At 46.8% G+C, this 13,128-nt stretch overlaps 1 protein-coding gene across 1 annotated transcript in view; it reads right to left on the bottom strand.

The window, feature by feature from the left end:
- Positions 1 to 1,112: 1,112 nt before the first annotated feature.
- LOC123034413 (translation initiation factor IF-2-like) overlaps positions 1,113 to 13,128 on the bottom strand; it is a 13,104-nt gene continuing 1,088 nt past the window's right edge. Inside the window, exons 2-11 of the mRNA XM_044451736.1 lie at positions 12,589 to 13,124; positions 10,246 to 10,341; positions 9,052 to 9,282; positions 8,396 to 8,512; positions 7,970 to 8,113; positions 7,414 to 7,470; positions 7,167 to 7,189; positions 6,240 to 6,355; positions 4,620 to 4,676; positions 1,113 to 2,649 (exon numbers count right to left, since the gene is read on the bottom strand). Of these exons, the coding sequence (XP_044307671.1) occupies positions 2,072 to 2,649; positions 4,620 to 4,676; positions 6,240 to 6,355; positions 7,167 to 7,189; positions 7,414 to 7,470; positions 7,970 to 8,113; positions 8,396 to 8,512; positions 9,052 to 9,282; positions 10,246 to 10,341; positions 12,589 to 13,124 (1,955 nt within the window). The 3' untranslated portion in view covers positions 1,113 to 2,071. The remainder of the gene's footprint in view (positions 2,650 to 4,619; positions 4,677 to 6,239; positions 6,356 to 7,166; positions 7,190 to 7,413; positions 7,471 to 7,969; positions 8,114 to 8,395; positions 8,513 to 9,051; positions 9,283 to 10,245; positions 10,342 to 12,588; positions 13,125 to 13,128) is intronic.

Raw genomic sequence — 13,128 nt, forward strand, 5'->3', positions numbered from 1 at the left:
AGGTTACAGCTGAGACTAGCGAGGGCAGTGGAGAGAGATGACAGAAGCAGCAGGGCTGTTTACATTAAACCCACATCAATCAGGTCTTGAATTTTTCATGTAAAACTGTTTTCAGATGTGTCTCTGTGTTGTAGGGTTATACGTATTTGGTCTTTATAATGTATTTTTTAAAGTTTTAATCCTTGTAAACTGGTGAAAGACCCTCAGCTACTGGGTGGTACAGAAATGCCAAAAATGTTCCCCGGCTGCGTGTTGGAGTAGTGTGGTCTGGAAGTCCGAGTGCTGGGCAGGGGATCCAGGTTCTAGTCCCCACTTGGACCATGAAGTCCACTGGGTGACTTCTGACCAGTCAGACTCAGCCCAGCCTACCTCGCAGGGTTGTTGGTATAAGGATAAAAGGGTGGAACGTAAGCCACCTTGGGGTCCTCACAGGAAGGTGGGGAGGCAGGCTGTAAATGCTATGCAACAATAATATGAAAGGATAAAGTCTAGGGGTATTTGAGGGGGGTGGCAGGGCATAAAGCAGGCAGCAGCTCCAGCTCAGCAGAATGGGAGCCAGTCTGGAGGGGGGTGAGAGCACAGTCCTCCCATAGTTATACTTTGCACCTTGGCCAACTTCTCAGCCAATGTGATCACAAGCCTGCATCCAGACTGAACGAGAAAGGAGTACTTCCCTCAAAATAAACAACATTTATCCTGCTTTAAAGAAGGGCCCTGGAGTGGGCAAGGCTGCCAAAGGAAGGTAAGCAGAAAGGTGGGGAGGGGCCTGACCCTGGACTGCAACATGACAGCAGTGAGGAAGTGAGTTCCGCTCCCTGAAAAAGTACAGTAAAATCACACCAAAACGGAATGTGCTACGACCCCAAATTCACCGCCCCGCTCTACTCTTGGTTCTTGGGCAACCAGTGCAGAGTATGGAGTAAGACTGACTCAGATCAATACTAACTGTGGCATCAACTGGTGAACAGAGCAATAGGCCAATAACACCCATCTCTTGCCTACAAATCCTGGTGGACCCTACTTCAATCCAATGAAAACCATCAGCTCAACAGTTTCCATCACATATATACATTTTAAATCATTTTATGATACATTTCCTGCTACTAGAAAGGTTGGCTCCATTAAAACAAGGTTTATTTTTTGTAAACGGTGTGCAAAAATGGCACAGCACTCTTTGGATAGCGGCTCCCAGCCACTCTAAAAACATGCGATGCAACAGTGGTGACAAAGCTGCTCACTGAGGAAAAAGTCAGATACTACAAAAGCAGACAGCGAAATGTATTGAAGAAAACACTACACACGTTTCTGTGTTCTTACATAATGTAGTTGTCTCAATTATTGCCCTAGGATTTCAAACACAAGCTTTAAGACACTATGTGTATTTCACTTTTAGGAAAAATCAGAACCCCATTTATCATGGCAAAGATTTGCCCTTTTCATCTCCTTAGCTGCAGAAGAGAAAACGTGAGCTTCATCATCAGCCAAACCAGGAAAAAGATAAAAAGCTATCGTATCCGTAAGTTCTGAGGATGCTCAATTCAAAATAATCACCTCTGCGCTAGGAATGACCACAGGCTGTTATGGTATTCAAAACATCTTTTGCCATGAAGTGTAACTGTGAAGCCATTTCTTGCTGTAGAACATAAGCTGGTAGGTTTTAATACTAAAATGCATGCAGGCATTTTTTTTTAAAATGAAATCATAAAGTTAAATCGGAACAGACTGAAAATATAGGTAAAATTTTAATAGCTAAAAGTTTTCAAATTGAACAAGTCTGAGCCTACTACTAGAAAGGAGTCATGACAATCCCTTATATACAGGAGGATGTCCTAAGAGAGATGCTGTTTGCCAAGGCCTGCTTATCTACTCTTCCCAGGTCTTGTGCTATACCCTAGGGCAACATCTTGGGACCTTAGCACTAAGATCTCCTTATACCCTCCAACACATGAGAACTTAAAAAGAAAAAACTTCCCAATTCCTTGCTTCCAAATAGCTCAACTCTCTGCTCCATTTCAGTGGGCTTGAGATGTATCTCTTTTTTCCCACTGGGCCCATGGCTAAGAAGTTAAAATCATGGACTCAGGACATCCATTTCATGAACCCCAGTTGGGTACTTCACCCCCATGCGTCTCAGGAACACTGACTGAGCTGGGAACCCTACAACCCACAGCAAGGGGTGGGTTCGCGCTCCATTGAAAGAGGCTGGTGGGAAGGTGAAGATGGGGCCGTCTGTGTCTGCATCAGTAAAGGTCACACACTCCCCCACATAGTCTAGGGACACTCGGATCCTCCTTGGGTGCTGGCTGAGGGACAAGGCTGTCACAGGGGACGTGAGAGCCCAGTGTTGGCCCTTCCAGAGCCCCACAGCCCAGATCCCCTCCTCTGGGCTGAAGTCCATCATCCCTTTTTTCTTTGCAGGATCTCGGGTGACCCCCACTGCCCAGAATTCCCCATCACCCACTTCCAATTCCCAGAAGTATCTCCCAGAGGTAAATCCATCACAGCCCAGAACCAAAGCCCTGGAATCCAAATTTTTTGGCACATCAGGGACGTATTCCAGGGCAGGCAGCCTGTGCCGGGGCTCGTCATATCCCATGTTTCTTTGGTCCAGAGACAGAAGAGCACTTGGTACATCAAGAGCCATATTCACTGCAAGAAGAAAAACGGAGAAAAACAGGGTTGTTTCCATACACCTCAGCAACTTCATTCCCCTTTCTTGCCTCTCCTCTCCACACATCTGAGCTTTGTTACATCTGATGCAAATCACTGGCTACAATTTTGGCAACAGTTCTTCAGGCATCCAGCCACAGCACCCACCGGATGACACGCTGAATACGCAGGCCACAGTAAGTACACGCTGTGGCTTGTCCTATCATGCACACCTGGGCCGTATAGATTATGTGAAGGATAACCCAAGAACGACCCATGTCTTCCGTATTAAAAATGGTAGCCAGAGGCACTGCAAAGTAAATTAACCCTGAGAAGCTTAGCGTAGTCACGTGCAAACTGACCCAAGAACACGTGATAGTTTCACTTCAGGAGTGGACAACTTGCAGTCCTCCACCCGTCGTTGGACTGCAACTGGTATCATCTCTTGCCAGGGGTTATGGCTGAAGATTGCAAACTGCAGATCAGCGACAAGTGGAGTAGCACAAGTCGCCACCCTTGAGCCGAAACAGTCTGAGACCTTTGGGGAACTGCCGCACATCCAAGCCGACTCTGCCAGGGCCCCTCACCAGCTCCTCCAGGGCCTGCCCACCAGCTGTGTCTTGCCTGGAGCCACCAGCTCCACGCCTCTATCTATCTATCTATCTATCTATCTATCTATCTATCTATCTATCTATATCTATCTATCTATCTATCTATCTATATCCTGCCTTTTTCCTACAAAGGGCTCAAGGCAGCTTGCATCTCCTCCTCCATCTTATCCTCACAACAACAACCCTGTGAGGCAGGTTGGGCTGGGAGTCTGCCACTGGCCCAAAGACACCCAGGTGGCTCCATGGCTGAGCGGGGACTGGAACCCAGATCCTCTGAGTCCCGGTCCCAGGCTCTTGACCACTGCACCACACTGGCTCTCCCTTGGCCTTGGCTGTGCCACATGAGCTCTACTAGCCCAACTCTTCATAAGGCGACTTCATATGTTTGAAAAGAAAGGGACCAGCTATCAAGCTCCAACTACACTGCCATCCTACACACCAGCCAAGCAATCAATATGGCCCGTGAGCAGAGTGAAGTTGTACTGCAGACCAAATACCTCGATTTGGCCTGGGAACACCAAGCCACGCACAACAAGCCGGCTTGTTACATACGACATTTCATTTCTCAGTATGCATATGCTGAACAGCTGCAATCTGATGTGAGAAGCGCAAGTGTTGTCTAACCCACCTTAGCAGGCTGTTGTGAGCACAAAATGGAAGAGGATCATGTAAACCACCTTAGATTCCTTGCAAGATTCCTTGCAAGAATCAAGGTGGGCTATAAACAAATAAATGAGCAAAATATATGAAACTCAAGACATAAAGGGAAATTTGGGCAGGGTTTTTAATAGTTTAGACAAGGAGTTTCTATATCTTGCAGATCTCTTTTAATGCTGTTCCACCTCCGAGGGTTTAGTAATAACTAGTCCTTTGCTGAAAAGCTCTACAACAGGATTTCAGGTTGAGGTTTATAAAATTTGTAAGTAATCTGCACTATTTTGGCTTAGGATGCTTCCCAACAGACAGCTCCTAACACCGGCAATCAAGAGATAATGTCCTGCTATTCCATTTCCCTCCTTAATGGATATTTTTCAGGTGAGAGAGGATACCAAAGAAGCAATGGGAAAATGAGACACAAGTGAAATACTATGACATTTGGATCCCTTATGAAATCTCCAGTGATGCACAGTGAGTGTACAATAAAATGCTTGTCTGGAAACACCCCCAAGTCATATCCAAACTGGGATAAAAGCAAGCAATCGCTTTAGATACTAGTACATTCAAGGTTCCCCCGCACCTCACCAAATCCTGGCGACAGACCCATCTGGATGTCTGAAGCAGCTTTGATTGGAAGCTAAGCAAGAACAGAATGAAGAGGTACTTAAAAACTCAGAAATGCTAAGAAACTCAGAAACCCACCTTTATCATTCAGTGTTTTCACAGTCTCTCCTTTGTCCACAGCATATCTAATATTATCTAGAGAAAGGAAAGAAATTCAAGTTGTTACATTTTCTTAAGCCCTTTAATACATTTAGAGCACAATTGTGCACCGTTAGATGGCAAGGTGGCCCTGCAACGCCGGCATGGAGTAAGCTGGGAGTTGTAACAGCAAATTATGAGCTAAAAAAGCCCACATGCCAACTGCATCACTGCAGCTCAAAGAACCCAAAAAAAGTCCTAAGCCGACACTCTCTGCTCTCCCGAACAATTTAATCACTACCACCTGACCAGCCTCAGTCAAATTTCTGCTGGTAGAAGAGCCCTGAAAGGCTGCGATTGTGCATGTGCCCTGTTTAGGGGTTTCCCATGGGCATCTGGCTGGCCATTGGAGATAAAGGATGATGGAGCAGATAAGCCTTTGACCTGATCCAGTATGATTCCGCCAAGATACATATCACTTCCGCTGCTAAATCAAGTTGCCCAAGTCTAGAGAGGGCTTTCGCAGACACTAAAAACACTGGGGGAAACATAGGTTGTCTGCATTTAGATTTTTTTTTTATTTAAAACTTTTCTATACCGTCCCATCACAGACATCTCTGGATGGTTTACAACAATATTGATAAAATAGAATAAAAATAAAAATAAGAGTCAAAAATATCACAACATCCAGTATTTGGTGTAAAACCACAAATCAAAACAATGTAACAATTAAAATATTGGGAGTATAAAAAGGTTTTCACCTGGCACCGAAAGGAAAGAAGTGTTGGCGCCAGGCAAACCTCTCTGGGGAGCATATTCCACAGTCGGGGTGCCTCCGCAGAGAAGGCCTTCCTCCGGGTGGTCACCCTCCTGATCCCTTTCAAGGACAGCTCCCGGAGGAGGGCCTCTGCCTCAGATCTCAAGGAGCAAGAGGGCTCATAGAGGAGAAGCCGCTCCTTCAGGTATCCAGGACCCAAGCCATTTAGTGCTTTATAGGTCATCACCAGCACCTTAAATTGGGCCCAGACTTCAATTGGTAACCAGTGTAAATAGGCTTTGGATTGTATGAATTCAAAAAGCCCTTGCAAGATAAGTATTTCCATTTTTCATATTCTAAATTCATATGCCAAAGGCAAGCTGATGATTCTCAGTAGCTGTCACACTACAATACTTAGTATTCATATGATGGTTGAGCCAGAGGGCTGAGCTCTCCTCCCAGTAGTAATCCTTATACAAACCCTACAAAATGTTGTTGCATATTATTTCTATTACCTACCTTAAAAAGAGTGGGGGGTAGGCATGAAGGCTGAAAGAGCTGCTTGCTTAAGAGCCATGCAATGAATTCACAACGTTCATCTCACAGCACGTGCCCTCAACCAGATCTTTCTGAAATCCCCTTTCTTTGTGTGCCTCACTACAAGCCAGCACTAAAGGGCTTCTAGAGGGCTTCTCTTACCTGTGCTGCCATTCTGTGAATAAGGTCAATTTTTTACAAATGAGGCAACAGTAAATAATTAGTAGCACAGGAGAAATGCTTACGGCACTAACCAGCCAATTTGGCCTAGAAATTAGAATATATTAACCTCCCCACCCATGCCTTCCTTCATTGCTTTTCTGTACCTTGGAATCTGTTTAGCGTTTCCTTCAAAGCTGCTCCTTTCCGAGAGATGTCTTCCAGTCTCTTCTCCAGCTTGGAACACGCTTCATCAGATGACGGAAACTGCCCTGGTAGACACCTGCATTTTTAGAGAAAGACTCCTATTTAAAAAAGCTCAGTTACTTTAGTGGCTCGGAATATTGCTATGCTGCTTCCAAGGAGTGAAGTGGACAAAGTATTAGGTCCTACTGCATCACCTGTGTTCATAAGGAGCAGCATTTCAGAGAGTTCTAGATATTGTTCTGGTCCTAAAACTTGTAAAGCCCAGCTCAAATTGGCAATGAGGCAAATACCTGAAGTGGCAGAACTTGTTTGCCATTAATGACAGCAGAGCAAGATGCAGGCAAACTTCACAGCCCCTCAAGAAGTTCTCCTAAACAAGCACCGGCACAACTCCCATTTGCTTTCACGATGCTTGCACTGGAGAACTCATGGTGGATTAAGCTCCATGTTAATCGGAAAGTTAACCAGGATCTCCATGTTGAACTCCTACTTTCAGAAACAACATGCTTTGGGGCTGGCCCTGACCGCACAAGCGCCATTCTCCATGACAACCCACCAAGTGATGTGGCTTTTGGCCCGCAAGCCTTGCTCCTGCTTCAGCATTTGTGCCATGCATGTCGCTTGAAAGAAAGGGAGTAGGTGCACCACTTTGGGTTGCGGCTACTCCCACAGTGGGATGAGCTGGCTCTCGAGCACCCTGGGGGCAGAGGAAGCTCAAGGCTGCCTTGGGCCTGTGTTCTGCAGCAGTGGCTTGGCCATGGGAGAGCGACAAGTATGCCACTCTGCTTGACCCGATGATGTGAGGAGGGTGAGGACTGGGTAACCATTTGGGGCAGCTGGAAGCAGCGGATTGGGGGGGGGGTGGAGGAGAAGAAACCACTACATACCTGCTCATGTTTTTTTTAATGTCCTAGAGGAGAAAAAAAGAAAGAAAAAGGAGCTGAGTGCCACAGTGCTTTGCACCAGGGACGTGTCACAGGCTAAGGGGGAGCATGCCTCTGCACCCCCGACTCAGGCTGCGGAGGACTCCAAGAGCGCTATCAAAGGCATGAGGGTGGAAGCTTTGGTCTAGCCTCTGGTGCTTACCAGGCAGGGATAAACTAGCCTGCCCCCCCGTCACCCTCAGGCTCTTACCTGTGATCCCAGAGGTGGAACATCTGGTGTTTGCTCCAAGACAAGAGGTGGGGGATGCTCCGGTTACACATGGGAGCCTTCAGGCCACGTTGCTCTCCCTGGCGCTGCAACTGTTTCTCTGAGGAGAAGGGCTGCTCTAGCGTTTTTAGCAGCCTTCTCCTCCCCGAACTGGCCTCCCACCCTTGCTGCCGGTGAGCAGGCTGGCTTTTCGCCCCCTCCAGGGCCTGCTCACCAGCTGTGTCTTGCCTGGAGCCACCAGCTCCACCCCTTGGCTGTGCCGCCCACGTGAGCTCTAAAGCGTGCTGTTTGGCGGGCACACTGCTTCACTGCCAAAGGGAGAGCGCACCTTCCGTCAGCCCGAGAGAGGCAACCACACCTTGCTCCCAAGAGCCCAGGCCCAGAAGGAGAGACCCCCCCCCTCTCCAGGGGGTCTCCCACAATTCCCCATCCCAGGATCACTGCATCTCTTCACCATCACCCGTAGTGCCTCAGAGAGACTCTCTGCACGTCACAGGTTACCTAAAAATCTTGTCCTTGTTGCTTGTGATCAGAGAGCTGGTTGCAAAATAATTAAAAAATGGTTCTGTGCCAAGAGATCAAGTGCGCAGGAGGTGCTGCTCGGTTTTAAAAAACAAACCAGCCTCCCATCCTTGGAATAGCTATAATTGATGTTCACCACGGAGCAGACCACAGGAAGACCCTAAGGAGATCCCAGAAAATGCAGGCTTTTTTGCAGGCACACACACCCCACAATGCCATTTGTTTTCCTCCAAAAAAAGAGAAAAAAAATCCCACTTGCTCACTACAGACACAAGATACTTCCTCCCCGCCATTATTATGTTTTACAGCATGCAGTCATCAGCTTTATTCCAAAGGCTGAACATTTAAGAACGATCTCTTATACAGTCCCATAAGGACAGCAGCAACCCATGTACCCAAACACCCTTAAAGAGAGAACCCATATTAACATGACTGTACGTACTAGAGGTCTGCATGGCAGCCATACCCGATGTGTCCCGACATGAACCTGAAGGAATGGGGTCATCCAGGCCAGCTTCGCAACAGCCTTCAGGTCAGGCTGAAGGACCTGGAAGTACATCTGCCAACAGCAGAGTGCTATGGTGTCATAGCATTCCACAATGAGAGGAGTGACAGAGCTCCAACTGTCCCTTGCTAAAGTCCAAGGGCAGGCCACAAGAGGACAAGCTGAACTGAAGAGGCCCCCGCCACCTTCACAAGGGATGTCAGTCTGAGGGCATTCCAAAATGGCAAGGAATGCGCTAGACAACGGAGCCCTCCCCCTCCAGTCCCCAGTCAAATTCAGCCGCATCATCTGCTGAGGCCAATGACGGCACCCGGGCGCACTGGATAGCTGATGGGGGTCCAACACAAGAGAGCAGTCCTGATGCCAGTCTACAGCCCGTGCCCCACTGATGTTCATGCCCCACCAGCATCCTGCGCACAAATAAAAAGATCCCTTTGCCAATTGCAGCAGGGAGAAGGTCTAAGCTCAGTCTTGTCCAATTGTGGTTTTGGCCAGGAAGTCACAAGCCCCATTGCCAGGCTTAACTTTCAGGCCAGAGAGAGAGAGAGAGAAAGCGAGAGAGAGAGAGAGATCTTTTGATAGCAATGCCTCACCTGCAAAAATTCGCTTGCTGGCTGCCTACATTTCACCTCCATCTCGGCAATCACTCTACCAACACGGCAAAGCTCTTCTGTGATATGGGTGATCAATTCATTCTTTTGTTTCGCTAGCTGTTTATCAAGTTCTTCCAGCTGGGTTAGCAGGCGCTGCTCCTGATCTTTCAGAAATTGGTGCAAGCGCTCAAATTCAGATAAAATCTCCTTCCTCTCAGCTTGGACCTTCTCCTGTAATGGCCACAGGCAAGATAAGAAACGAGAGTCTGGGAGTTCTTTCATGGGTACACAAAACAGAATCAAAAGAGACTTGATTTCACACTTCAGACTTTGATTGTAAGCCGCCCCGAGGCTCATGCAATGGGGTGGCATATAAGTTGTTTAATAAAGTGCCATTACAGTGCTGAGAACAGTAACCAACACCAGCTGTTTGTATTAAGAAACTACACAAGGGACAGTGCAGACACGGATGATATGGGATCAAGGCAGAATCTGACAAAAAGGCAGAATCAAAACAGGCAAGGATGGAGTGGAAGAGGTTCCCTAGTCCCAACAGGAGTCTGCATCACCTCCTTCCCCTTCAACACATTCCACATGGATCTGGAAGCACTGGGAAACAAGCTCTACTGTTGTCTAGCGCCTAAAACTCACGATTCCTTAATCCTTGGACTTGGAAGTATAGCCAGTTTGGCTAGAGGATAAGACTGTAGTAGGGTGTGACAGCAGAAACAAGGACCTGCTCAGCACTCCATGAAGAGCTGTTATCCATGACAAATGTCCCACTTGCCCAACATATGGGATCCAGCTGTGGGATAAAATCATAGTATTTGTTTCCACTGCCAACTAGTTGTCCCACAGCAAGCCACTAAGAGTCACAGAAATATGTTTGTGCTTTTATGAAAACACAACCAGGTACAAAGAGCCTTTTTTACAGTATGTTACAGATTCTATGTTCAGAATCCTCAAAAACAGAAGTAACTTTTCCTCCTACTCATATACAGGAAACTGGTTGTTATGGTTGAGCCTGGTCACATCAACAGCTACAGATCCTCAATATAGCATTTTATTACACTGTAGGAGACAGTGGAAAGGCTTATAGCCTTTAGGGAAATGTTTCAGAAATCACCCAAAAACAAATACTAGGCAGAAAGCCTAAGCCCTGTGCATCTTGACACGACAGCTGAAGCCACCTACTGTATATTCCTGGATTTTCATCTCTCCAATCAGCTTCTGACTCCACAACGTGTTCTTCTCTTGTTTTAGAATCTCTAGTTGAGTTTGAACCCGCTCCTGTGCAAATAAAAACAGTTCAGATAGGAGGGAGAGGACCAGAGGCCTTAAGGACTTGGGAATCTTTGCAACGATGTGCAAATATGGCTCAGGCAAGCATTTTCTCCACAACTCAGCTCAAGGAGCATTACAAATAAACAAAAAAGAAGTATGCCAAACTTCATCCTAAGCAAGAGCAAGTAGTTGGATTTCTTTAACAGTCCTGTGAGGCAGTGTGTACCCTGCAGCCATGAAAAAATAGCAAATTCCACATGCTGAATGTATATATTTGCTTCCACAATGCAGAACACTGAAGCCCTACTCCCCTGCTGCACTGCTAGGAGTCCAGTCCAACCCTTCTTTAGCTTCCATAATGGGCTGCGTATGCTCATATTTATTTCTTCAAATGTAAAGCTAAACATTTGCTTCTTAAAAGTAACTCACAAGCATCAAGATATTAATTCTGCAAGTATCAGATTCTACGTTTATATGCTGCAAGTCAATGGATACAAGAAATGCATACAGCTTTGGCTAGAGGTCATCAAGATGCCAGCACTGTGCATCTTCTGTGAAACTGAACTTTTCAGCTTACTACTGGTGAAACTGGAGACAAGCGTCTTGTTCTAGAAAAGAACTAATGGATTCAAGCTTGGTATCTAGATCTGTATAATTTTGTCTACATCCCACCTTCTCCCCATAGTGCAACATGATGTACACAATACCTCATTCCCGTGTTATCCTGAAAGATCTGGGTGGCTTAAGTCAGAATAAGGGAAACTCTCCCAAGTCATCCAGTAACCTACATAGCCAAGTGGGAAAAATCTACAGAGACTTAGCCCAACATTCTAACCACACATGGCTCTTTTAAGGCACGCAACACACTGAGCAAGTACAAGAGAGGGGGCCATCCTAGCACTGTCCTCACACCTCTGGCAAGGAGACATCAAGCTTCAACAAGACAGGATTTGGAGAAAGGCTTTACTCCAGCCCTCCCCCAGTTATAACTATGGGGGTTGCTGCTGTTTTTCATTGTTGTTTAAATAAAATTGTATCATTGTAAGCCATTCACAGAAAACTTGTGCCCTGAAGTTTTAAATAAACAATCATGTCCCCAAGAAGCCAACATTAAAGAAATCTAGCTCGCTTTTCTTCAGCTAAGTCTGGACAAGTCTCAGAGCTGGCAGGCTTGCCTTCTGGATATACAACAGCACAAAATATTTTACTGAAATGCAGCAAAAAGGAGAAACTGGCTGTTGATTTGTGCTAAAGTTCTTCTTCAGGCTGACATGGCTTTCAGCAACTAACTATATGAATTCTACAAAGCCAACCCCCTCACCCAACCCCAAATAAATTAATAAATTGTCATAGATATTAGGCTGTGCCTTTGTTGTTAGACTGTCCTGAGACTTTTATGTATAGGATGGCGTATAAAAGTTTTAAATAAATAAATATGTGGCTAGAGTATCTTTTCTAAATCCAATAAGAGCAATCTAACAGAATAATATATTTTTCACTAGAAAAGCCAGCAAAACAATATGCAAAGATCAATCAGGACATTCAAGCATGAATGCATATGACCAACCTAGTAACGTGTACTTTGGATTTTCTGAGAAGTTCTTTTCTGGTAGATTTTATTTTATCATTTGTATATGATATATCCAAGCTTTAAAGGCTAGATACAGGGAGCACTATACTGGGAGAGGAAAGTAATTCTCAGAAACTTCCATGGTTGGTAAGTGCCTCTTTTAAACTAGAAGAAAGTGATACTTTGGGGAATATAAAAGAAACAGGCTGAAGAGGTTCTTTCCCAATAGTCTCCAATCATCTATAGATTAATGTACTAAAATCCTCTTGACGTTTCCTGTGAGCTTGTTAAGCAACTCTGCTCTCAAAAAGACATTTTTTTTCAGCTGGTATGGTATTTTATAGTTACCACACATTAGGTATAAACCTAACCTCTAGAAAAGCCCTCTAGGTGCTTCTCTATTCTACAGTGCCCCTTTTTATTCTGTGTGTGTGTGTGTGTGTGTGTGTGTGTGTGTGGGCGGGCAGGGGGGGGGAGGAATACTGCCAGTTTAACTCTGAAAACTAACTGTCCACTAAAATAAGAGCTCAATTCCACCCAGCAATACAAGGAGTTCTATTCTCTTAATACTATATCATACACACAACCTCTGGTACTCAAGGGCAAGGAGAGAATGAACAGGGTGGCACAAAATAGACTATTTGCAATGTTTTTAAAGGCTTGATGCGTTTGCGCCTTCTTACCCTGTAGTCCCGGGCTGCCCTCTCCACGTGGAAGATGGTGTGAGCACGGTGCTCCTGGGATCGATCGCACTGCGCACATATCGGAGTTTGGTCCTCCTCGCAGAAAAACTGAAGCACTTCCCGGTGTACCTCACACAGCCTCCCTCCGCTCGCGTCTCCCCCTCCTCCTGTTGTCACGGGCGCCCGTTTCGGGGGAGCCGCTGCTGCCGCCGCCGGGGGGGCCTCTCCTGCCGCTGCTGCGGCCGCGGGAGCCGCTGTTGTGTGCAGGGGAAACTCTGCTGCCAAGGGGCCCGCTGTTGTCGCTGCTGCCGCTGGGGGGGCCACTACTGAAATCGAGGGGCCCGCTGCTGCCGCTGGGGGGCGCGCTGCTGAGATCGAGGGGCCCGCTGCTGAGATCGAGGGGCGCGCTGCTGCCGCTGGGGGGCCCGCCGCTGAGATCGAGGGGCCCGCTGCTGAGATCGAGGGGCGCGCTGCTGCCGCTGGGGGGCCCGCCGCTGAGATCGAGGGGCCCGCTGCTGAGATCGAGGGGCGCGCTGCTGC

This window comes from Varanus komodoensis, unplaced genomic scaffold (assembly GCF_004798865.1).
Source record: "Varanus komodoensis strain SLA01 unplaced genomic scaffold, ASM479886v1 scaffold6_4, whole genome shotgun sequence".
NCBI classification, from domain to species: Eukaryota; Metazoa; Chordata; class Lepidosauria; order Squamata; family Varanidae; genus Varanus; species Varanus komodoensis.